The sequence below is a fragment of the Myzus persicae genome, unplaced genomic scaffold (genome assembly GCF_001856785.1).
Source record: "Myzus persicae strain clone G006 unplaced genomic scaffold, MPER_G0061.0, whole genome shotgun sequence".
Taxonomy (NCBI): Eukaryota; Metazoa; Arthropoda; class Insecta; order Hemiptera; family Aphididae; genus Myzus; species Myzus persicae.
The window spans coordinates 263,981-290,759 of NW_019101482.1; the positions used below are offsets into that span (position 1 = coordinate 263,981).

The 26,779-nt window shown below is 33.2% G+C and overlaps 1 protein-coding gene across 1 annotated transcript; it reads left to right on the forward strand.

Moving 5' to 3' along the window:
- The first annotated feature begins 21,416 nt into the window (after window positions 1-21,416).
- Window positions 21,417-24,375, forward strand: LOC111029296. The gene is made up of 4 exons (XM_022308259.1): window positions 21,417-22,380; window positions 22,558-23,538; window positions 23,857-24,089; window positions 24,325-24,375. Exons 1-4 carry the CDS (start codon window positions 21,417-21,419, stop codon window positions 24,373-24,375), a joined length of 2,229 nt encoding a protein of 742 aa, XP_022163951.1.
- Window positions 24,376-26,779: the final 2,404 nt, after the last annotated feature.

Consider the following 26,779-nt stretch of genomic DNA (forward strand, 5'->3'; position numbering starts at 1 on the left):
TTTCGTGATCATACTAAAGCACTAATCGTCTATTACTCTTGGATATCGGTTGAAAATATGCATTACATTAATTCCGAGTTATATAGCAGTCGGTAAGTCGAGAAATCCATTTTCGCGTGATCGAAGACATCCGATTTTCCAATCACGGATTAATCGGTCTTCGAGCAATCGGTTTTCGATTAATAATCGATCCGAAAATGGATTTCCGATCAAACGAAATAATCGAGTGGCAAAAAAAAATAACCGAACAGCCCTCGTGTCAACAACCGTGATGTTATTAATAGGCCCCCGTTCTCTAACCTAACCTAACCCTAACCTAACCTCTAAAGTTTTTTTTTATTATTCTCGACACACCTGCACACGCCGTGATATCCACTGCCGAGAACACTAGGCGGGAGCTGCATTTTTCGGATAATACAATTATATTGACCGACGGTCGAAAACGGTAAACAATTTACGAGTATATAATACTAAGTGCGCGTACTCCTGATCAAAATAACCGACCCAAAAACATTTTAATACAAACTAGTCATACGGTTATGACAATGAGCGCAAAGTTCACCCACCCACGTTATACGCCACTTTGGATTAATTGGGTACAATGCAGTGCAAACGTTTGATACAGTGTCTTTGAATATTTTGAATCGTTAAGTTTTTACACGACATCAATAGGTTTTTAATTATATGACAAAACGAAATTTTCGATCTTTTATTATTTTTTATTTTATATCATAGAACAAGATACAACAGTTAAACTATTGTGTGCGATCAGGCGTTTTTAGCTGTTACTTTTATAGAAATCACGAACCCTCGTCAGCATGAGTAAATATTAAAAAAATATTGCAACAGATATTGTGTAGGTGGTGTACTTGCACAGTATCATCGTTGTATAAAATAATATTATTTAAACTTCGACAATGATTTCGCATTTTCTACTAAATTCTTAAACAACAATAATAATATCTTTTCATCAGTTAAAACATTCGTGCTATTCGTTGATGAGAAATTCTCGGATGAGTGTCATTCCTTACAATATTTTCTAGATATAAGCTGTAAGCTCGCTAAAATATATTACAATGCTCTCACACCATAATACAATGCGAGGTGTTATTTGTCCACCTTGGGTATATCACATTATGACATTTAACTGCGACGGTTGTGAGAGTTGCTTGATAATATTATGGTGACATCACAGTAATTACGCTGCTCAAACGATGTTTTTTTCGTGCGATATCGAACGGTGTCGCATAATAGCACGAAGAAAAAAATAGTCACTATAACGAAAATGGGAACCCACAACAAGACGTATCTATTATAGGACAGAGGTCTACGATGTGTCCTGAAATCCAAATAAATTGTGCGTCGCTGCAGCTGGTGTGCCCCATAAGAATTATCTCGAATGTAACGGCGATGGTTGGGAATGCGGAACAGGTGATATTATATGAACGTTTTAAGACCAACCAAAGTTCAATATAAGTTTGTACTCTGTTGATTGTTCAGTTAAAAACATTTCCTATAGGACAGTGGGCAGGTTTTACTTTCTTTCCACCCGAGACCGAACCGAGGTGTTGGGGGAAAAAACAATTTTTTTCTCTCACGCCTCGACATGGTATGTATTTTCCCTATAATGTTACACACGATCAGCAGTCGTGATCTGCTCAGACGTTCGATTATATTTTTTTCTCCACAAAATGCTCAGCAAAATAAAAGCCGTTTTCAGATTTGTCGTCTCTAAGTATAATTAGGTACGTTTTATGTAATACAGGTGACTATTATTGAATCGTACGAATCTTATTTTTCGTCCGCTGCCGTTGGGCCCATTCGAATAAACTGTGCACATATTTTGTCCGTTCGTTTGTTTGTGTGTTGATTTAATAGATCGCGACAAAAGTTTCGCCAAGTCGTCTCGGAGGGTTTCCTGGGATCGCTAGCGTAGAGAGATTTCGGATCGAGGGATTAAAATAGGCGCACTTGTTGTAAAATGTTTTTGATACTATTTGTGCGTGGATTTAAGTTTAAAATCGGTGTGTAGACGAGAATACGGGAAATAAGACGGTTCATTATAGAAATTCTGCGTAAAGCTGCGTCTGGAAAGTTTAGGATTGTATTTTTTTACATTACCCCAAAGTCGGAACCCGCTTGGGTCTAAATGTGCTGGAAAAGTGATTTGAAAATCTGTAATTTCGTGTCAGCGTTAAAATATTTTTTTTTGTACTAATTATTGTGTATAAGCCGAATGAATCACTGGATCGCATTAATTAATAATCTTATTGAGACTTTTCCAAGTCCGACAACACCGAATCCATCTAGTCTATGATAAATTGATAACTTGGGGTGGCAGTCGTAATAATAAAATAAAACGTCCAAGAATGACTATTTGATATATATACATATAATTTTTATCTCAAAAATCCCTTTTTCGACGAGTCGCTTGGTTTTCGTTAATATATTCGAACGCCGATCAAAAATCACGTGATACAACATTGTCAAAATATTGGTCTCGGTAGTGAAAATATTTTATTATCATGGTGTATTAATGTTGTTCTAAGTTTAAAACTGATTCTAGTCACTAACGGCAGTACCACTGAACTTCAGTCGTGTAACAATTTCTCATTACATTTGAAGACTGAAACTGCGCAGGTTGATGAAAACGAATTCAAACTATGCCCAACGCGATATTTATTTTAAATAACTATACTACAGTACTATACACGATCGTCCGTTTTTTTTTTTTTTTTAAATCTAAAATAATAAATATTTTTATATTTACTACCGTTTAGGCATAGCTTGTGTTGGCAGCCGAGTGTTACTGTTACAAACTTATAAATCACACACATTACAATAGCATAATATTATCGAATATCAGTTATACATACGGCGGCGGTGTAAAGGAAAAAATGGAAATATAAATATATTTATTAATTACTTGGATTAAAATTAAAACCGGTAGAGTTATCGAACCAACCGTTAGAATTCATTATGTAATTATTTTTTTTGCCGTAAGGCAAAAAAACCCTAGACTACATGGGCCATTGGGTTTCCAGAAGACATTATGATTAATAATTAATCGTCTGAATTGGACAGTGTTGGCGATGGATCGAGGGTGCAGATTGTTTAGTATTTCGGCTAGTGATTCGGACAGGTTTTGGCTCGTTCGGATATTGTGGTATGTTCGGAATTCGGCGAGAAACGCGTAAGTCATACATTGAGATAGAAGTCGTCGAGGGCTAAAAATAAAAAATTATAGCTCTTGCAAGCCGTAGAAGTAAATGAGAAACGGTTATTTTTCGATCAGACCTTAACGTTTTTTTTTTTCAATACTGATGAAATTGTCAACGAACTATGAAAAGAGTGTGTCCCAAACAGTCAATGACCAATTAACGTAAACATAAAGACATGAACTAAAAAAAAAAAAAAACGTGTGCAAAACACGGTCCGACATGTTATGACGATAGTACAACGATAATTTTCTGGTAAAGTGTCGATTGCGAGTTGATTATTATTTGCGAACAGCCGATGGTCATTTATGCGCGTCTGCGCGAGTATTTCGGAGGGACGAGGTCGGCGGGGAGGCGAATGGCGTGGGTGGGTACACCTCCGTGTACCCCGAATATTATAGTAATATATGGGCCAGAGAAACGGATGTGTTTGATATTAACCCAATGCGTTTGCCCGCCGTTATCGTGTCGACACGTTCGCAACATAAATTTGTTTTATCTCTCGGCGTATTAAAATAAATATGCGATTCGTTTTCTCTCGAATAAAACGTACGGGAGGCAAGTCTCGTTTTATTGGCGTCGAGCAGCTGAATATTACGCGAAAACGTCGATCTACAAAAAAAAAAAATAATAACAATAACAATAACAACGCAAATATCATAAATTATGATGATAACAATTATGACGTGTAGTTGGTCTTGGAGTGGATAATATAATTAGTGGTGTGCCCTGCGCGTCATAATTCACACCGTCACCACGTCAGTGCATTAGCGTGGTGACCGAAAATTGACGATTTCGACGAGAACCGAGTTTTGAAGCTGTTCGCATTTTAAATGGCCGACTAATAGAAAAACTATTTAGTACATAAATATAAGCTCCTTGGAGCGTACCAACAAATGCGTAGGTACTGTGCAATTCGAATACTTTCAATACATTTTTTTCCATCTATTAAAATCATCTTTTTTAACCATCACGCTATAATCGTGTGGTTTTGAGGCGATGCACTCTAATGCATTCATTAACCGAGCGTTTGTGCATTAGGCGCGGCAACTGTGATAACTCAAAATATTACACTGATGCGTGAATTGAATTTATTAATTTCTATTGATTTTGTACTCAGTGTTCGAATTTTCGGAGGGACGCGCAGGAGGACGGAGCTTCCAAAAATTTTTTTTAATATTTATTTCGAGTTGATTCATTGATTTCGCTGTTTTTAGTTACGATTTTTCAATAGATTGTGGCATTTCATATTTATATTGTATTTTATTAAATTACTGCTTTATTGCATACATTTATGATCATTTTTTTATAACTTGTAACTCATTTATTATAAAATAATTTACCAGCATAACTGCACTATAGTCTGTAACTTGTAACGAGTTACTCTGAACAAAACACGTGACTCGCAACTATATTACGACTTCGATTAATAGGGTAACCGCATATATAGTAACCTTACAATAGCTAGTAAATTGTAGCACATAAATATAATATCCCTGTAAGAGCATAATATTTTATTCAATAAAATCACATCCTTTTATTATATGTGAGATACTCGGAAGATCATTAATTGGTATAAATGTCGGGGCAAATAAACCGTTGAAAGTGACAGTACTCGTCACAAAAAATAGCTGTACCGCCTGTACCCATCCGATGTCTGATCTACAGTCGAGACTTGAGTTTTAGAACGCCTAATCATAATCATGCCGAAAATAATATTAAAACACGAACGAAGAGCATACACGTTTTGATTGAATTCATGAAGACACGACTGGCGCCTAAAAATGTTGCGAAACTTTCTTTCCGAAAAATACGGCTATAAGTATGGTTTTCATGAAAAACTGCGTAAGGTATGCCATTTGCGTATTGACTTCGGCAGTAGAATAAAGGAGAGTCGGGAATATATATTGTTTTACTTTTGTGACATAGTTGGTACGGTTTTATAATCTCGGTAAATATTTGTACGTAGAAAAAAAAAGTATATACTTCGCCTTCATATTGCACGTATAATATTGTGACGTGTATTATACGCGGTAAAGTTGCGCCGGGACAAAAAATAAAAAAAAAAAAAAAAAGGGTATAAGAAAAAAAAAATGCGAAATAACGTTCGGAGCATAAGTAGGCACCTCTCCTACCGCCTCGCCTGTCCGCCATCCACGTAATATTGCATTTTAAAGTAGGTACCTAATATGATAATATTATGGTACACTCTGTTTTCATTTTTGCGCGCCCACCTGCGCGTAATCATCGCCGACGAAATACCTCCGTCGCGCGCCGCACCGGAGGCGGGAAATATCGTTTTAATAAATCGTTCCGAAAATCGTCGTACCGCGATTGATACGTCGCGAGGGAATTCGACGGGGAACGACGACGCCGAGACGCGGCCGCGTGAGAGATATCCAAAATATTTTGAGAGCGGATTCGAGGAATTCTCGAAGCGTTAGCTGTCCCGCACGAGTCACCAATTATTATACCCGCACACCGCCGTCAGACGCCCGACGAATGTTATTACGCAATAATATTACCTGTGCGCAGTCGTTTGTCCGAACGGTTTTCGTGACGGCGAGACGTATTGTCGAAAGCGAATTTTCCGACGTCTTTGTGCGGCGGCAGAGCTGCGTGATTGCGAAATCGGAGACGAATAACGTTCACGTTAATCATAATAATGATTGGAACAACAGACGCGGCGACTTGGGGGGGGGGGGGGGGGGTTCTCCACGACATCACGCGTACCTGTCGGAGGAGCGATTAATTGAGCCATTGAGAACACTGTCGTCGTGATGCTAATTGACATTTATCTCGCTGTCGTTATATTATTATTGTTCCCGCGGAGGCGTTCGTCGAAGAGTCGTCGGCTGTGAATTGTTTTCACTTGCTGCAGTCCCGGGGCGGGGCCAGACCGTTTCGAGAAAACAAAAAATCGGGACGGTCGTCACTCTTCCTCCTCCCCCCCCCCCCCCCTCGAAAAAAAAAATCCCCGTCGATATGAGTTCGCACGCGCGACCGTCGAGCGTGAGAGTCCGAACCCGTGTCGACATGACTGACGATTGTTTTCCGATGTATTCGGCCATCTCGAGTCGAATAACTCAACCTTCATATAATAATTGTCGAAGTGTTCAAATGTTTGGGAATGTGTATATGTTACAGTTAAAGTGTTGAATTCCGTTATTTTATGAAATAACTAGGTGGTTCATGAATGACCTACGAATGTTAGTTAAAGTACGAAACAATACATGAAAATTGTACTTTAACTAGTTATTTCATAGAATATCTAGTTATTATATACAATTTCAGTTTGATATCCGTTAAAGTATAAAATACATGAACATTTAAAGTACCTATATATTAAAATATTTTATTTTACTGAATTAATTATAGTTATATATATTATTTATTTATATTTGTTCACGTAAGGCTATTATGGCATTTAGAGTTGCACAATACTTTTTTTGTCTACAAACATATCGCTTCGTGCCACATGTTTTGGTACAAGTTCACTTAAAAAAAACCCTGACCAGTTCCCAATGACTGCGCAGTTGCCGCAGATCTTAATGTAATACTTTTATTTGGAACTTCAACAGCTAACAAATTTTCTGAACATACTGTGAACTGTGAACTGGGATCGAGAGTATAGTTGTAATAACACTCTTGTAATTATAATGTGTTGGTAGGTATCGAATAGATAAAAAATAAAAGGTTAGGTCAATCTTATCTGATTTTGTTATATTAAATTGATGAAAATGTTAGAACTATATTAATTATTATATTTTGTTATTCACAATTTGACACATTAACGAAGTGATACCAGGGAATGTATTAAATAACTAGTTAAAGTATAAATTATATACGTTACCTACAAGTTTTAGTTATTTTATAAATTACCTAGTTATTTCATAAACGAACTGATTCAACACTTTAACTGTAACATATATATATTTTTTTTTATTATCATTCCACCGCGCATATCCCGAGAACGCGGAAGTGAAATGTTCGTAAGTCCCAATCGTCGAGCAACGATAATCTCAGACTTGACAACGGGACGAGACAATATTGTTGTTGTCGAGGTACGGGAAGTTGTGCATAATAAATAATAATATATATTGTGGCAATCGATTTGATCACTGTGTGCTAATATTGACATAATCTGTCTTGCTGCAGTGTTGTGTTTTGAAAAACAGATCGAATACCACGATCGCACTGTTCCCAGAGAAGTTCATCGAAAAGTCATTTATAAGCGAATTTTTTTCACTTGCTGCTAGACTGCTAAAATATGTTTTTAATACGTATCCATGCAACCTCTGAACTATAATATGATAATCATATGGGTATTATAAAATTTCAAAACTTGTATGTTTCCTTTTTAGCTAATTTTTTCATCTTTTATTACGCGCACGATTCTTTCATTTCTGAGTCAGTAGCAAAAGTTGTTTTTGCATATTGTATGGTACTTGTCACCAGGGCCGGCTCTTAACTTTTTAACACCCGGGGAAAATTAAAAATATACGCCCTTTTTAGGAAATTTCAGGGAAATGACCAGAATTAGTATTTTCAAAAATCAAGCACACTCACATAGTAGTGTAAGCACCAACCATTTATAAAGCCGTTTGCAATAAACTGGACCAATAAATAGCTTAAAAACCGAAAAAAATTAATTTGTATATAATCAAGTAATATTTTTAGAAGAACTTCTTAATGCTCTATTTAAAACTAAAATCTATGTTTAATATTTCTAAGTTTCAGGTTTAGAAAAAATAATATTGGTAATAATAACATTTATAAATTATTTATTAACAAATCTAAATTATTTGTTGCTTACTTTTAAGTTTTAACATAAAAAAGCTTTATGTAAATGAACAATATTTATACATTTTCAATTTTTGATATTGTTACACTCAAAACTTCTTAATTATTAGGTACACATTATGTATCTACTTAGGTACGGAAAAACTACAATAAAAGAAAAATATAACCATGTACTGAAAATTGAAATAGTGTAATGATTACCTATAACTTATGTATTAATTAATGTATAATATAATAAAATATATTATTCTACATTTTCCAAATTTCCAAAATGTTAAACTTAATATTTAAAACTTTATTTTTCTGGCTTTGATTGCAGAAAAATTATCAATAACTGGATCAAAATCAACTGTCTTAGTGATTTATTTTTCGATTGACAGAAGTGACAAGTTAGTAAGTCTGTTTTGGTTCATCGTGGATCGATCTGACTTAAGCTCAACATCGATAGGATAGTATTTTTGTTTTAATTATGTTGTACTTTTGTACTATCAAGTTTATCAAGAAAATAAATAGTATTTAAATAGTAAATGCAAATAACAATGTTTTTAGTGTATCTGTAAGAATGCTTAATTTTGTTCTTTTTCATTTATCTAGTGGCTATAATAATATTTATAAAAAAGTTCAGTTTGTAAAAAGGCATTGTTAAATATAAAGACTTCTATAAACCTACAAATATTTAATTTAATAAATAATCTAAAACAATTAAATCAGTAGTAAGTAACATTTTATGTTCTATTTAAAAAAATAAATAACTGTTAATTAAAAATTACATAATAGCACATTGTAAAATTGTCTTTAAGCACGTAAGCCCCGCTTAGGTAGGGAGGCAGTGAGGGCAGTCAACAATATTGCTGCGTTTGTTTTTAATAATAAAGGCGATTCAAACAGTCGTGGATTATTATATTTTTTGGTACCTCTTGAAGATCCCCTACAACATAATAGTCAATAAACAATATTCGCTGCTAAAACTGTTGAAAAATTTGGGGGGAAATGCCCAGACCCCGGGGTCAAGGCCACCCCGAAGAGGGGTTCTAGGGGCTGCCCCCCCCCAAACGGCGTACAACGTGTATGTGTCAGTTGGCACACTGACACATTAAGTGTTTGAGCTGGCCCGCGACAAATTATAATTTTTTTTTCCAGTTTGTAAATAATTTTGTGAACACACTACGAAGCACAAAATATATGTCATAATAATAATTGTATTGCAATTTATAGCGATTTGAAGGTATATATATAAGTGAATGTGATAATAAGTGTTGTAAAGTTAACACTTAAATGATATTCAAGTAGGCACCTAATAATGAACACATCGTGTTATTATATCATGACAGTATACAAAGTTGCCCGTACATTGGTATGATTATCGAATTATTTTTAATAATACCGTTTTGATAACTGACGCGAAACTGTTGTGCTCCGATGACTGTAATTTCCACGTATAGAAGTAATGCGAACATTGTATGTCTCGGCTCGTCTCGGCTAGACATCGATTTAGTGATAAGATTCTAAATTTGTTTCGCTTACATTATATTATAGTCAGTATCGACAGTATTTGCCGTTCGATTAATATTGTTATTGAATATTTGCTTATTTTATAATAAATTTGCATCATTATTCATAGGTACTGTTTGAACGAAAAATAACAGCAATATTGTTTATCAGTACAATACATTTTAAACGTTCTGAGTGAACACACTTTATGAAAAATTAAGGTACATTTACAAAATGCGTGCTAGGCCCATAATAGGGCACTGCTGGTCACGGCACTGGGCGGACTAACGATACGACGGGGGGGGGGGCCTTGTCGGACGGTGTGTCGACCGATGCAATGCCGGAAAATTACTCCGACTATTGCAACATTCGACCGATCCACAAACCGTCCGAGAAGGTGTGGGGAGTTCGTCTTAACTAATCGCGCAAGTCTGCCCGGGTGGGTCTTGCTACGAGTTCGGAAAGACGAAGAATGATACAAATGGTCGTGTCGTTAGGCCTTTTATACCTGGTTCATCGGCGATTACACCGGGTCGGTCCCGTGTTCTGTGACAGAATTTAAGAGCCTAAACCGGGAGAATCAGTGATTACACCGGACCGGTCTCGTGTTCTGTGACAGAAAGCGCGAAACCCCCATAGTGCAATCGCCGTTGAACGCACAAATACAATAAATATAATAACATGCATTAAATAGTGTACGAAAATAAAATAAATAATATTATTATGACGAGGGTCATGCATATAAACAATTATAATAATATTTTAATGAGGATGATATATATATGTAAAAACAAATTATATTTTAACATGCATAATATGAGTTGCATAACAATTATAATAATATTTTTATAAATGATAATTAAACGCGGCCTTATCGCGCACAGCGCAAAAAACAGGTACCAAACATTCCACAATATCGATATGCGACAGCGTTATACATTTTGCTATTGAAAATATTTTATTCTAATATACTTGTCAAGATGTGATGAAAAAATATTGTATACAAAACATAGTGAAATGGAGAACGCAATAAAACAGTTTTGTGTAATTCTGTAATATGGTGTGAAATATGTCCACTGATTACTATGCACGTGGGCTGCAGGAGATAGTTGTCGAGCGAAGGAGGGAAATTTTTTTTGTGCCGGCACATTAAAGCATCTCACCCCCCCCCCCATATGGCCTCGACCGTAGCCCCTAGATTTCGTCGTACATTCTACATTCATGACTTTTTATTTAAACGACGTGAAAAAACGACTTTTAGAAGTGATTTCGTAACAATTCCGTCAATTTAAATAAACACAGATATAATATAAAATACTGTACCTAATATAGGTACGTATATCAGACAGTGGCCGAAAAAGTAATTAGTAATCGTTACGTTACGGTGATTTATGATTTGCGTTACTGTCCCAAACGTCGCGGATGCGACTCGGCCGTTTAACTAAGAGGGATTATAATCCACGGTGATCTTAACGTTGTACTTTTGCCATTATAATCTTTGAAATCTCGATGTGCATTATCGTATCTGCACAACACGCACCTCGTCGTACAATGTAAGCAAGATGGCGGTCACCGAGCCAGTATTGGGTTTACTGATCGATCGTGAAAACAATAACTACGTTTTCCACACTTCTCGATCCAATAATAATAATAATAATAATAATAATATCGTTTGTAATCATGACTGCAGTATACTGCGATAAACGCTAACGAGTAACTGTGTTTGCGTCCGTTACGATTTCACGGCTGAACCACTGCGGGCGCCGAACGCATTTTGATGAATTTCGGATTTGGTCGGGGGCGGCTCGAAGCGCCTCGAGCCCCGCGGGTAAAGGACATAATGCCGGGCATAGCCGCGGGGCGGAGTGTGAACCAAATCCAGGCCGGGGAGTTTAAAATTTATCCGGGCCAACCGCCAAAAATTTTTGGCCGAATTCGGTTTTTCGATTTACCTATTTCGAAACTATTGTACGAGTGAGTACGTTTGATTTCGTTACTATAATACTTCCGGTGTTATAAAAGTATTTCAATCGCTGCTTTGCTATTTCTTTCGAATTTTCTGTCTTCTAACGCATTATACAACATTCGTATAGGCACTGGATACCTGAAAGTCTGAAAAATGAAATTAGTAGGTATAAGGTAAATAAATAAATACATGAATTGTAAACAATTCGATAGAAAAGATTTATACGTTTTTGATAATAATTTAGATAACAGCTAATATTAGGTTGCTCGCCGACTGCATTTATGATAATATTATTGCCTATTTCCACGTTTTATTATAAAAATAACCTGCGCCCATACCGATATTTTATTGCTTTGATTTCATTTGATGTCTATATTTATGCACCAAATATTTTGTAATTTCATACCCAAAGCTTTCCCATACGATTGCACGAGGCTATTGCTATGTACTATTATTGCATTAATAATATTTGTAATATTACAATAATTTAACGGAAACAACTTTTTGACGCATTTAGCATTTACTGATATTCTGTAAATTAAAATAAATTTTTTAAAAAAAATGGCCACTCCACCCCTGAGCATAGCCCATATTCGGCTCCCGTTTTACGAAAAGATAAATTCCCAAACGGTCAGACACGGCTCTAGCAAACACAAATCACTTCTCATATCATATACGTAGACTAGAGGCTTTCCGAAAATGTGTTATTGTTTTTTTTAAAATATTTATATTTTGTGTAAATCATAAAAATCGTATAAAAAATCATTATGACTATATCACTGTGATCATTGTGAATTGAAAATTAAAAAAATATATATTTGATATATAATAAAATGGACTAGGTAGTGTTTTTTGTCAAATTTTATGAAAGAAATTTTGATTTAAATTTTAACGTTAAGTATAGAAAAATACATAAGTATGAAAATCACACATATTTGGGTGAATTCGGGTGAAACCTTTTTGACGCAAACCGTTATTGGGATGCACAGATTGTGCTACTTTTTGGCGTGGCGTCGAAGTTTAAACAGGCAAAGTCATAATATATTTAATAACTATACTACGAAATATTTAATCCTGAATAATAAATACTTAATATTATATAGTCGGTGAGAACGTAACCGATGTGCAGCATAATATAAAAATCATTATTCTAATTTGAAGTAAAAATCGCAAATACTATCTTACAAAATTAATGTTTGGTTTATTATTTATTATTTGTTCATTTATTTAATAATCTCTCAGCGTTAACCATTGTGACGCGCATTAATTCATCAACTCAATTGTCATTTTCAACATTTCGTGGATAGTAATTATTGTTTTTACGAACATTCAAAATACGAGATACCTTATACACTATAGGTAACCCGTGCAGATTACGCGATATTCTATCGCTCCGTTATAAATCATTAAACTAAAAACAAGTTCAAATCAAAATTATAAATGACATCTTATAGATTCTGTGCTGTGCGATGAAATGTATTGATTTTACGGTGTTGTGTGGACGTTTTCCGCGATGTCATTAGGTGCTGCCGTAGTGTTCAGATGTTTGCGGATTATCACATCGGAAGCCATCGGCACAAGATTCGTATGAATTAATAAACAGTACATTAAACCGCCATTAATCAAAATTCAGAATCTTCGACGTAATTTTTTTGTTAAACGAAACACATATTACAGCAGATGATGTATAATTTATGTGTTCGGGGCTGCAGGTGCTCGTCGGTCATAAATCGGCGATCGACAGTTGTCATTATAGTTGAGTTTGAAATCACAAAATATGCTGTAAGTACAAAAAAAAAATGAATAAAATCGTAGCAAAAACGGATGTAGCGTAATTTTAGGCGACCGCGGCGTCGCGATTAAATAATAATATGTTAAAATCGGAGCGAAGAACAGGTTAGATAAATGACATTTTAAAATATTTCATTCGCATGAAAAATGTATCAAAACATCGCAACTCGGTTCGATCGGACTCGGTTCAAAAAGTCCGAGTTATTCAAAATATACAACGTTGCTAAAGTGTCGAGTGGACTACCGGTGTCCTCCTAATGGGCATCGAAGATTTCAATCCATTTTCGACTTGCCGTGTTGCTGCCACTTTTCCCTTTTCATTTTGGGGTTTTCGACACGCGTTTCGACGACGACCTTATTTTCGGTAGTTAAACACAGGGACGACTGCGAATCGGTTCCCAATTGTCGAATTGGTTCCCGGGTTGTCTACAACTTACAGGTAACAGACCAAATGGTTCCCCCAAGCTTTCGCGATAATACAGTCTCGTTAGATTAACTTTTCAAATTATTATGATATATTCAACCGGCAACAATTTCCTTCCCGTTTATTCAGACTTAGGACTGTGTAGGACTGTCCATTTTTTTTTTGATTTTAATTTAAGCGAGCTTCTTTGCTTTGTATACGTTTCGCGTTGCACCGCTTTTAATTGTTCAATCAATAAAAAAATATTTGGGCGGGCGGAATAAAATCCAGAATTCGGTTTACCATGAAACGATTCGCAACAGTTTGCCGTTCGTTCGGAAGTGGCTGAAAAATCTGCCCAAACTGTTGGTAAAAAACCACTATCATTTTCAATTTAATTTTCGAGTACATAGTCGAAAAACGTATCGTGTTTTTCATGTAGGTACAACAGGTTTTATAGCCATCAACTCGACATAAACGTTTTGTATTATATCAGGAGGCGCAATAAAGGTTTAATCCCGATAAGCTGATAAGTAATCTCATTCGGGAACCAATTCGAACAGCTGTATACTGGAGAGTGTTTTTTTTACGGGAACCGATTCGTACACTTTTTAATTGACCCGGGAACCGATTCCACGTTCTCCGAACACACAGGTACACGTAGGTAGGTACACGAGGGAAATGTCGTAGTTTCGTAATCGTTCGTAATAATAATAGACTCGAGACTTCGAGTTGTCCGCTAAAATATTCTAGTCAAACGAGACTTTTTCCGCACCGTTTCCACAAGAAATTCTAGGCCCTATATCCGTCATCGGAGGCAGTTTGATATTGTCATCGCGAGTAGTGTGCGAGTCGAGCTTTGTAATTCTATTGATTTAAGATGAAACGCGAAAAGGTCTATCGGCTCTATATCGTCGTGCCCGTTGTATAATTGTTGTCTGAAAACTGATATACAGTGATTTCAATTGTACGCATTGTAAAACACGTAATTACTTTCGTGATTCCGTCATCACTTTATCCTCTCCCCCCCCCCCCCCCCACTTCGGTTGGAAACCGCTGTTCCGGGGACTTGGGGAAAAAGTTCGAGGTACCGGCGATTTCGAGTTAAAGAAAATGTTCTATACTCAACCGTTTTCGACTGTATTATCATATTAATTTATATAATATTATTGTACAAAGTGAGAAATAGTCTTAACTGCAGTTCTAATAGTACGACGGTAAATAATTACAATAGGGGTGCAATGTACATTCAAATAATCGAATAATTCGAATGAATATTCGATTGTCAGTATTCGATACTAAAAAATCAGTATTAATCAATATCAATAATGATAATAATAATATTATATTCGATGATACGCATCGATGAAATTTAACGTACAAGTATTTATAAATTATTATTGAACAAGTGATCGCGTAAAACTATTACTTATAATTAATGTATATTTATTTTTCAATTATTATTTATTATTTTTCTGTTATACCTTATTATTATCATTATATAATATTATTGTACAAAACTCGTAAAACTTGGTTTTTGAAACAATTATTTAAATACTATACCGATGTATACCTAACGGCTAACCTAATCTACTAAAATAAAGGTACTTAAAGGAAAAGGAATACATGGCTGGCGGGAGCGAAAATTGGTTAAAAAATTGAATAAATGTTGACTTATCGTGGAAAAACAACTGAAAAAAGTTATAGTATTATAGTATTCGAATACTGACATCTGAATGTTTGAACATTCGAATTATTTACAATAAAACTATTCGAATTCGAATGATTCCCGTCACTGAATTACGGTCATCATTCAGGACTGGATATTTATATCGTCTTAATAAAACACATAAGACACGATGCTAATATTTTCTGAAAAAAGAACCTCAAGGTATTATAACAATAATATTTATTGGCTACAACGTCATAACACCCCTAACACAACACCGTACAATCAATTGTAAGATTAAATATCGCAGCATTCTGTTCAGTATCGATCAGATTTTTAAAAATAATCACAACGATATTATATTATACGAATTAATATGCTAACAGGATTTCGTCTTAAAATGTCATCTAGATTTCTGGATATTATGGGTTCTTTAGAATATTGGTTTTTGCGTATTACCGCGACTAATGTACGATTCCGTTCAACATTGCAAAGCGAAAAAAAAATGTGTTTCCAATTATACAATTCGTGACGACTATTTCAATTTGTACACGGTGGGTTGCTGTTTGGATTAAAAATATTCGCTCAACAATTCAACAGTATGCAAACAAGATTTCCCGTTTCCTCGAAAAAAAATAACCTGTCCGCATTGAGGAGTATATTATTTTCTAGACGTTTCCCCGTCTGTTGATTGGATTCCGTTTTTAAGTTCATTTGTGTACGAAATCAAACCGATCATCTCGTCCTGCACAATAAACCCACACATCATTATTATTATAATAAATTATTGTCTATTGAATGGCGTGCGATTTCGTGCCGGTCCTAATTAATGTCGTAGGTAGCTGGTGATCAACACAGTAACTGTCTTAAGAATAATACGTCTTGCCGAAACATTTTCGTAAGCCGCTTAGAATTTGTTATAAAATTAAATTCGTAAGTACTGAAACCCCAAAACCTTAAGTATTGAAGTTGGTAAGCTCGTCGACAAGTCTCGGGTAGGTTTACATCTTAATCACCCAAATTTTAATGTCACGTATATTTTAACAGTGCGATAAAACTGTAATCGCTGTAAGGTTTTGAAAAATTAATTAAAAAGTTTGATTCGAAGGATGTCCGGAATTTTAAATTACCTATAGCTACACCTACTTTGCACATCCATTATGTCAAACTAAAATATTCACTGAAAATACTTTCATAATTTACCATTGTACAGACTACGGTAAAAATGTATATTATCATATAAATAAAAATACATTTTATTTCTAAGTCAACATTTTTTGTTCTCTTGTTGTTTTAAATTCTATTGGTGCTGCGGTGATTGTCGATTAATAATAATACGAGTCAAAATCATCACATTTTGGATTAGAAAAGATGCTAGGTTTTTCAAATTTGACGATGGTTTCTGGTTGTGCAATTAATCTAGTTGACTCTTTACGTGATCAAAGGTATATTAATTTACCAATACTAAGTATTCAAGTACAAAAAAAAAAAAATCAGGAATACGAGTATTAAGTGTTTTCAACAATTTCGCAATGACTATTAGTAACTAATATATTAATAACAATTAGTTACGTTACGTTATTGATTTTATAGGTACACGTTATTTTAATATTAGGTTCGACAAGTCACAATAACAGTACATAAGTGTAGTAGGCGGATACTTCATAAATCAGAAACTTAATTATTAAATTGTTATGTTCTGGGTCCGATCCGATGGACAAGCTGAGGTTTTGGATATGTCGATTGCAATGTTCGATTCAGTCTAGTTGAAACCTTTGGCGAAGGACTTGTTCTTATAGAAATTTAAAAATACATGGGTACAATTTTTGTGTAAGTATTTGCACTTAAAGTGATGACAACAAAGGTCAAAATCACTGAAATTAGCGAATAATTTTTTAGTTGAAAAATATATAAAATGTTCAACTTAGAAAATAATTTTAAGATTTATCATCATTTAACTATGACATTTTAACCATCGTTCTCATATTGGTTGATAATAATAATAATAATAATAATAATAATAGTGTATGTAACTCGTCGGAATTCGTTTTATTTTATAAATCGCCAATTATAAATGTTATGATATACCTACACAGTGAGGATTACACGCATGTTTGATGTTGTCATTTAAGGGAATGCTTGAAAACCCTGATCACAAATTAATCCGTAGACTTAAGTATCTCAACTTTTCATTCTTCAATAAATGCAGACAAATTAGAAGAAACTTTCCCAAACGTAGAAGTTGCAACGAGGATTTTCTTTTGCTTCGTGGTCGCCAATTTCAGTGGGAAGAGCTCATTTGCACAACTAAAAAGAATGACGAGCCATTATGTTGCTAGAACGACTCGCCAATTTGTCAACGATGCGCATAGAAAGTGATCTCCTTCGAAAACTGGACTTGGAGCATATAATTAAGGATTTTGCACATCAGAAATCTCGAGAAAATGCCGTTGCTTATCAGTTACCACACAAACGATAAGTTTGATCGTTGAAAGCCGTAACAGTTATAAACCATTTCTAATTCTGCACAATTTACCGTAATGTTGAATAACTTAATAAAGGAAAATAACACAAGCAGTCATACGAATCAAGCTTTTGATGTTTTTATTAAACTTTTTTTTGGCCAACTAAATAGACCATGGTCCCAGCAAAGTCTAAGACGGCCCCGAGTATACATAAATACAATTTTCAGACTACTATAGAAACATTTTTGAAAATACTAGTAAGTATACCAACAATTTCGCTCTATTCCGTGGTGCTGAATATACAGAGTAGGCAAGCGCTGTGCTCAGTACGAAATGGAAATATTATAATTATGTTAATATTTTAATCATTAGCAATTAGTGTAAAATTAAAATATATGGAATTTTTTTTTATTGGACATCATTAATAGTTTTTTTTATATGCGTTCGAAGGGCATAGGCTGTCTTAAAATTGCATAATAGGTCAGTTTATTGTAAAAAATAATTTCCAGTGTAAAACGGATTCTTCCTCACAAAGAATGTGCCAGGTTATGAGTTAGCAGGCCCTCCGCATCGAATTCTGGGCATCTGTACTAAATGTTTGTCCGGGCCCTTTACGAAACTCCCAATAATGCAACTGGTCAAAAATTATTAAAAATCAAGATTCAAAAGCATTTCGATAATAATGCGAGTTATGTATTTGCATTTGTCTATTACAATATTATTGTCTAAATGAAAAAAGCAAAAAAAAGAAGCGAACCACCCATTTGAGAAACGACGTAAGTCACAAGGTATCACAAATTGAGATATTGAGTGGGAGTGTGTCATCAAACGATAGACGAAACATGTGTGAACATTTTCAAAAAAAAAACATTTTATTTAAAAAATGTAAATAGTCAGTATGACAGAGCATCACTTTTGGTAATCAACACACGATTTTGTAGTTAAAAATGTATTAAATGTTCAACTTTTATAGCTGAGGGTTGAAAATTTAAAACAAGATTCTACGCGAGTAGTTAATTCTGTAAACAAAAAATCTGAAAAAAAAAACACAAGCACAGCTTTTTTTTACAGTCATTTTAAGTAAAATTCAGACGATATTATACACATACTGACACAAAGAATAACGATTTTATTCATTTTGTTGTTATTCGGTTCCAAAACAGCCCATTTTACATATTATTACGCATGCATATAATATTTTTCCAGCATCACTTATCATTGAAGAACAATAAATTATTGATAACATAAACTCGAGTTATCGCTATACCTTTATACTGTATACCTTTATGAATCAATAAGCAACAGCGTACCTAGGTACATATTTGAGAGTTCATCAAATAGGATCAGATGGTCTTAATCACACGAGACGCAATTATATATTTTAATATAATATAAAGTGAAACATACATTGAAAACGGAAAGTATAATAATGATCCGTTATGTTTATTATAGTTTATCTACCTCGTATATCCATCAAAAGTATGAATAAACATTTCATTTTATAAAACGTCTACGTTGCGCGTATAGTGGAAAAACCGCTTAAACTTTCAACTTCAATAGTACCTCTTCCGATAGGAAAGTGAATACAGGGTGTCCCCTGATGTCCCGCCATCAGCCGCAGAGGACAAAAGTCGGTTTTTTGCGGTTTCACGCATATTATTATGAACTAAAAAAATGATCAAACATCATGAAATCAATGAAGATGAAACGTAGAGGTGTCAACACTTTCGGAAAAATTAACTCCACAAAAAATATGAAATCTTCAATCCGTTGAAAAATAAAAAAAAATAACTTTCTTGCCAAAAAAATGTATTCGAGTTAAAAAATAAAATGTTTGTAGCCCTTGACTCTGCGAGTCTAATAGGAAAAAAAAAACAGATTTATGATATATCTACTATCTGGGGAGATATCGCAATGGGTAAATCGTCGAGGGACTACATCTCGTATAGTTAGTGTACTTTGCGGTTGCAGGTAACTTGACAACTCGAATCTTTCTTTTTATTCCCCTAGTTACGCTCATAACACTCGATTAGTTAGGTATCTCAATTCTCGAAATGAACTTGTATGCCCCTTCAACTTCGAGTTATTATTATTACTTATTATTATTTTATATTATTGTTACTTATTCGACCGCGTGTACAGGGTGCAACAGAAAACCGCGACGAATAAAATAACATGTGAATGTTGTTTAATTATTTTTTTTTTTACGTACAATTAGTAGACAACAACACGTACCTAACTAATACGTTCAGCTTATTATTTGTGCGAAGGAAAATATATCAAAAAATAATGGTTAGAACACAAGTAATTTAATTTGTCGTGTATTTCTGTTACACCCGTATATACACTTATGTTGAAAGCTGTAGTGCAGTGATAAATTAATAAACAGCATAATAATAAAGAAAATATTAAATTTCATTAAAAAAAATTGTCGAATGTAAAAAAAAAATTATACCTATATGGTAGGTATTTAAGTTTATTTAAAATTGAATAACTATATTCTATTTAAGTCTAGGTATATTATATGGATCATGAATAGTAAACAAATTTACATTTGACAATTTTTTCTAATAAAATATAGGTAATATTTTCTACATTACAGTATGATTTTACATTTATACTATGTACAGTATATACATACATAAATTTGCATAAAAATACCTACTCGTATTTTTTTTTCAATTACATTTTTACATTTTAACATTCTTTTTTAAAATACAATTTAACATTTTCCAACCCATACATATGCATACAGAAGCGGATTTAGGGCACTGCGAACTGTGTGGCCGCATATGGCGGCAAAATTATGTTGAATATTTATTTTGATTTTGTAAAATTAGGTACGTAATTTTTGAAATTTTGAAATCGTGGATTTTTTATCAAAATAATATTTATATTTCCCAGGAACTCGTCGGTGACAACGACGTTTGTGTTTTATTATAGCTTATTTTATTGTTTATGAAATGTCTCGAAACAATATATAAACAATATAAAAAAACATTAGAGTGTCAGATAGAAATTGTAGGCGTACCTGAGTCTAAAAATGAAATTTGTACCAACACTACTCAAACTATATTAAACAAACTGGGCACTGATGTTACGGCACAAAAAGTTTTTCGACTTCAATCAAAATTTCCGAATAAACCCAGAATTTTATCTGTGTGTTTCAACACGGTGAATGATAAATCTAAAGTTATGGAACTAGCGAAAAAACATAAACTAGTTGCAAAGGACCTGGACCCAACTTGGAACGAATCTGCTGTATATTTCAACGAAAAAATGACCTATACATACAGAAATCTATTTTTCAAAGCGAGAACTTCAGCTAAGCAGGTCGGTTACAAATACATTTGGTTCAAAAACAACATAATTTTCGCTAAAAAAAATGACACTTCAAAGCCAATAATTATTGATGATGAATTATCTATATCTAGAATGGTATAAGTTTGAGTTAGGTACTTCTTATTTATTTTAGTTATTTCTTTTAATGACTGACGTAATTGATGTTATTGAAAAATATAATAATTATAACACTAGATATTTTGATTCTGTAACTGACTTTGTAAATAATTTTAATCTTAATAACAACGAAATTACCTTTTTTAATGTAATGTGTACTAACATACGTAGTGTAAATGCAAATTTTGATGAACTACTGTTATATTTAGAAAATGACATTAATTATAAAAAAATAGACATTCTCATATTAACTGAAACATGGCATAGTGTGGAGAACTGCGTGTTTACAATACCTGGTTATAATACATACTATTCATCCACTAAACGAAACCAAAATGATGGAGTAATAGTATTCGTGAAATGTGATTTACCGGTAATTTTATATGAATTTGGTTCTGTTGATAGCAACATCTTAAAATTGTCACTATGTATTAATAATACGCCTTTGGTATTTTACTGCGTTTACCGATCGCCTGCTAGCAACACTAATGATTTTATCGTAAACTTACGAAATATATTTGATAAAGAAAATACAGATAAGGGCTATAACTTCTTAATTGGAGATATGAACATAAATATTATAGAGAATATAAATAATGATTATCTTGACATGTTAGCCGAACACGGTTATAAGTCATATATAAACATATATACTAGATTACCTCTAAAAGGAAATTACTCGTGTTTAGATCATATTTTTATTAAAACTCAACAATCTAATTTAAATCTAATTGAAGCAGGTGTTATACAATCACATATCACTGACCATTTCTCTATTTTTGCAGCAGTACCAATTTCTAATCATGTTAGTTCTGATAATACACTTATTAAAAAGAGTGTCAACGACCTCTTATGCAGTTTATTAAGTAAAGAAAATTGGTCTGTTTTGAATAGTACATTAAATATTAACGAACAAATTGATATATTTTATGCAAAGCTATTAAAGCATATTGAAAACTCTAGCTACGAAATTAAGCTTAATTCTAAAAATAAATTCATTAAAGAATGGATGACAAAGGGACTGTTAATTTCGGCTCGTCGTAAAAATGATATTTCTAAACTGGTTAAAAAACATCCTAATAATGTTAACTTACGTGCTTATTTCATTAAATATCGTAATAAATTTACTTCAATTCTAAGAGCAAGGAAAATACTATTTTACAAATCAAAATTTTCTAGTGCAATCACTAATCCTAAATTAACTTGGAAATTAATAAACAATTTAACAGATAACAATAATAACTCAAACAATGATACATTCAAAAATAATATCGAAAATAATGGTCAAACAGTTAACCCACAAAAAGATCCAGCAAATATAGCAAATATTTTTAATTCTTTCTTCATAAGCGTTGGTAAAGACCTAGCTGTAAAATTCAGTAACAGTTTGCTTAATTACGATGTTGAAGTACCAAGTTGTTCTTTTAATCAGCTCTTTCTTAAAAAGATTGAAAAAACCGAGGTCCAAAATATCATAAACAATTTCAAAGACAAAACGGCAGCTGGTTTTGACAACATTTCAGTTAAACTTTTAAAGCACATAGTTCCGTATATTGTAGACCCTCTTATCTATATACTAAATATATGCCTCGAAAAGGGTGTATTTCCAGAAAAATTTAAACTCGCAATCGTCAAACCACTTTATAAAACAGGTGATAAAAAAAATGTGACCAACTATAGACCGATTTCCATGCTTTGCAATTTCTCAAAAATTTTCGAAAAAATAATTAAAGTTAGACTTATAACCTTTTTAGAAGCGAATGAATTATTATCTAAAAATCAATTTGGTTTTCGACCTGGTAGAAGTACAACTGGAGCGCTCTACGAGACGTCCAAATTTTTATATAATGAATTAGACAATAACAAAAAAGTAATTGCTGTCTTCTTAGATCTCGCGAAAGCATTTGACACGGTTAGTCACGAGGAACTTATTAAAATGTTGCCTTGTTTTGGAATATCAAATGAAAGTCTTATGTGGTTCAAAAGTTATCTAAAAAACCGTAAACAAGTTGTTTCGATAAATGGCGTTCATAGCGCTGAGGGTGAAATCGATTACGGTGTACCGCAAGGCAGTGTTTTAGGACCCCTTTTATTCATTTTGTATATAAATAACATCTGTAACCTACGTATTGACGGTCAAGTTGTAACCTATGCTGATGATACCTGTTTACTTTTTTCTGGAAACTCTTGGGATGACGTTCATCAAAAAACGACTGTTGGAGTAAATACTGTTTTTAAAGAACTAAATAATAATAAGTTGACTTTGAATATAAGTAAAAGTGTTTTCATTGCTTTCTCAATTTATAATACGTACATACCTTTCGATGATATTATTATTCACTCTTGTAAAAATCAAGATTTAAATTTTAAATCATGTAACTGCCAAAAAATAAGTAGGGTTACGATTGTTAAATATTTAGGTCTTATTTTAGACTGGAATCTACGGTGGAAATTTCATATTGAAAATGTGGTTATGAGATTAAGATCTGTTATTTGCAAATTCTTCAAACTTAATAAACTCTTACCTACTGAAACAATGTATACTGTATATAACGCACTTTATAAGTCAATTTTCCAATACGGTCTTTTAGTATGGGGTGGGTGTTCTGATAATGCTATAAAACCACTGGTGATTCAACAAAATCATGCAGTAAGATTGTGTCTAGGGAAAAAGGAGCTCTATGGCTCGACTTCCTTAAACTATAAAGAATTGAGAGTCCTACCGGTCCGTTATTTATATAAGCAGTTCTCCATTCTATTTAAAGCCGGTAAAATTACTATTAAAAACGTCAATAAACGGGAGCACAGGGCTTACGATTTGCATGTTAGTTACACAAAAAAAAATATAGGTAATATGTTCGTTGATTATTTAGGTTCAATTAATTTTAATGCTATGCCATTTGAGCTGAAAAAAAATATTGTAAAAAATGTATATAAAAATAATTATGAATTTAAAAAAAGAACTATTGTAAACTGGTTGTTACTTAATCTTTAACTGTATTGCATGTCTAATTAGGAAATAAGTTATATAAATACTGTAATTTCTATGTATTTTATAGACTTTATTTGTTAACAAACAACTCATTTACCTCGCCACAAGCTATGCTTAATGGGGTGAATTAAATAACTAATGTATGTAACTATATTATTTATTCAATAATAAAAAAAAAAAAAAAAATATAATAGATGTATACGAATATTGGAGTATACGTAGGTATTTGTAAACGTTCGCTTTACAGAAACCTTTATATAGTTTACTTAAATGAAAAAATAAATTTATTTGATGATATTTTATTAAAAAAAGGTTTTTTTTTAAACATGCAAATTGTTAAATCCTCCCCTGTATACATAATACATTTATTGTATATTATATTATACCTATGCCAAGTTGCATGAACAAACACTAAACATTAATTGAATCAATAGCGAGCTAATTATGGTCCCTGCATAAAAGTGATTTAGTAATTTATTGGCACATTAAATTTTATCGAACCATTAAATTATTTATAATTTTAATATTTTATATAGAAATTATTTTGGTGAAAACGTTGTCAATGTCACATCATTTGGTGGTAAAGAGGAAAAAACGCTTTTGGCGGAAACGGATTAAAGGTTAAGTTAATATAATATAAGTATAAGGTAACATTTATCAACATTTGATTAACTTTGGTTATGATCCCCCCCCATTATATTTATAAATCCTGCGTACTAACTGTTAGTAACAATATCAAAAAACATAATATCATGAAACATAAGGTGCCTAATATACCTGATTATATCATCTATATAGATGACCGACTGTCATCGGTTTTTTAAGCTTTTAACATTAATTATTATATGTGTTTTAGGAACTCTATGTGTTATAGTCCCTACACAGAGACTTTTTTAAAGATGAGGTACACTCGACACCTACTATACAGGAGAGTGGTTAAATACTTCCCTCCCCCATCCCCATTTCAACTGACCGTCTCGTTTAAATTCCTTTTTGTAGTGATATTTATTGGGCACATGTAAGACCCGCCACAAGTACCTTCTTTTAGTGTAAGCTCAGTCAGAAAAAAAAACAGGTAAAATTGTAAACTCCTCCAGTGAACAAAATCAAGTAAAATTAAGTTCATGTAAACTTTGTCAGTGAAGAAAATCAAGTCGCAGTATAAAATTAATACATAGCAATAGGACAGATATCATGTACGTTATTATAACATCCCAAAAAATATACAAACATTAGTAAAAATAATAATTGCCAAAACAAATCATCTAAATTGTCATGTGTAGATATTAATGTATTATCGTAATAAATAATTGTAATAATCATAAAATATGTATCTAGCAACATAGGTATGTTATGTTAATATGTTATAATACGTGGAACTGTGAACTAAAATGATGAGTTACGATTTGTAGATATTTTGTCGTCTCAGTCTTGATGTAAATCCATTATCATAAATTCATAACTATTCGTAACGTTCTCTTACACCATCATTTTGGATTGCAGAGCTTCTTTAGTTGAGACATATTATCGAGTTTTACATAAGCACTGGCGGAGTTTCCATATATCCATCACGGGTAAGAAAATAAAAATGGCGGAGTTTAAAATCGCCCTTATTTATTATGTTAAAATAATAAAATCCACGATTTAACTATTCTATTTATTGTAAACCCATAACTAATGATCCGGGAACGATTTTTTTTTTTTAGCTATGGGTTGTTAATGCAATTCAAACACCAACACCACCGGTGACGTATGCACTGAAGGGGATGACTTGCACCGAAACGACCCGTCGCAGTAGACGTCAGTGTATTTAAATTTATTACTTATCGACCACGCACCAGTAAAATACAGCAATGTTAAGTACAATTTACATTACGTCAGAGCTGGTCTATATACAGGGCGGAGGAGATGATCGATGTTTGATCGTTGACCTTTTAAATGGTGTGTTGCACCCGAATTGTTAAACATTTTAAAACCATCGAGTACGATTATTACAATCATTAGGTTCTGGTAGTAAACCGTAACTTTCATAGTTACATAATATTGTTGTGGAAGTGGGCTTCCGGGAATTATGGGCCACAATTAATCTTTTTTTTTCCAAAAAGAGTACGTTAACTAGGCCACCAAAATATAACATTTTTATAAAAGGTGTACCCGCCAACTGGACCACTACTTAACAATTTATGAATTCCCTTATACTTGTCGGTTAATAGTTGTTATTTTGGGCTTATTTTTAATGTATAATAACATGATTGTCATAACTTATAATCTATGAGTATAATTGTATAATTATTATTCATTTGATTTAAAAATGTCAAGACTTTGTCGAATGAATATAAATATCACGTGACTTAAATTCAATCGAATTTATTTGAGTTATATGTTCATTTAAGTTATGTGATGGCAGGTTGAACTCATTCTTGCAAAAAACATTACATAATATATTAGGTGCATAACAATAATATTATTATTTTTATTGTAACTTGTAAGTCACTACCGACGTGCCTTAGAAGCGATATCAC

What these genes read in the sequence shown, in the direction of transcription:
- LOC111029296 (XM_022308259.1), top strand. Translation starts at nt 21,417, where the DNA reads ATGTGTACTAACATACGTAGTGTAAATGCAAATTTTGATGAACTACTG. An exon ending in TAAGTTGACTTTGAATATAA is followed by an intron (nt 23,539 to 23,856) that starts GTAAAAGTGTTT and finishes ACGGTCTTTTAG; the next exon opens with TATGGGGTGGGTGTTCTGAT. An exon ending in ACAGGGCTTACGATTTGCAT is followed by an intron (nt 24,090 to 24,324) that starts GTTAGTTACACA and finishes TGTATTTTATAG; the next exon opens with ACTTTATTTGTTAACAAACA.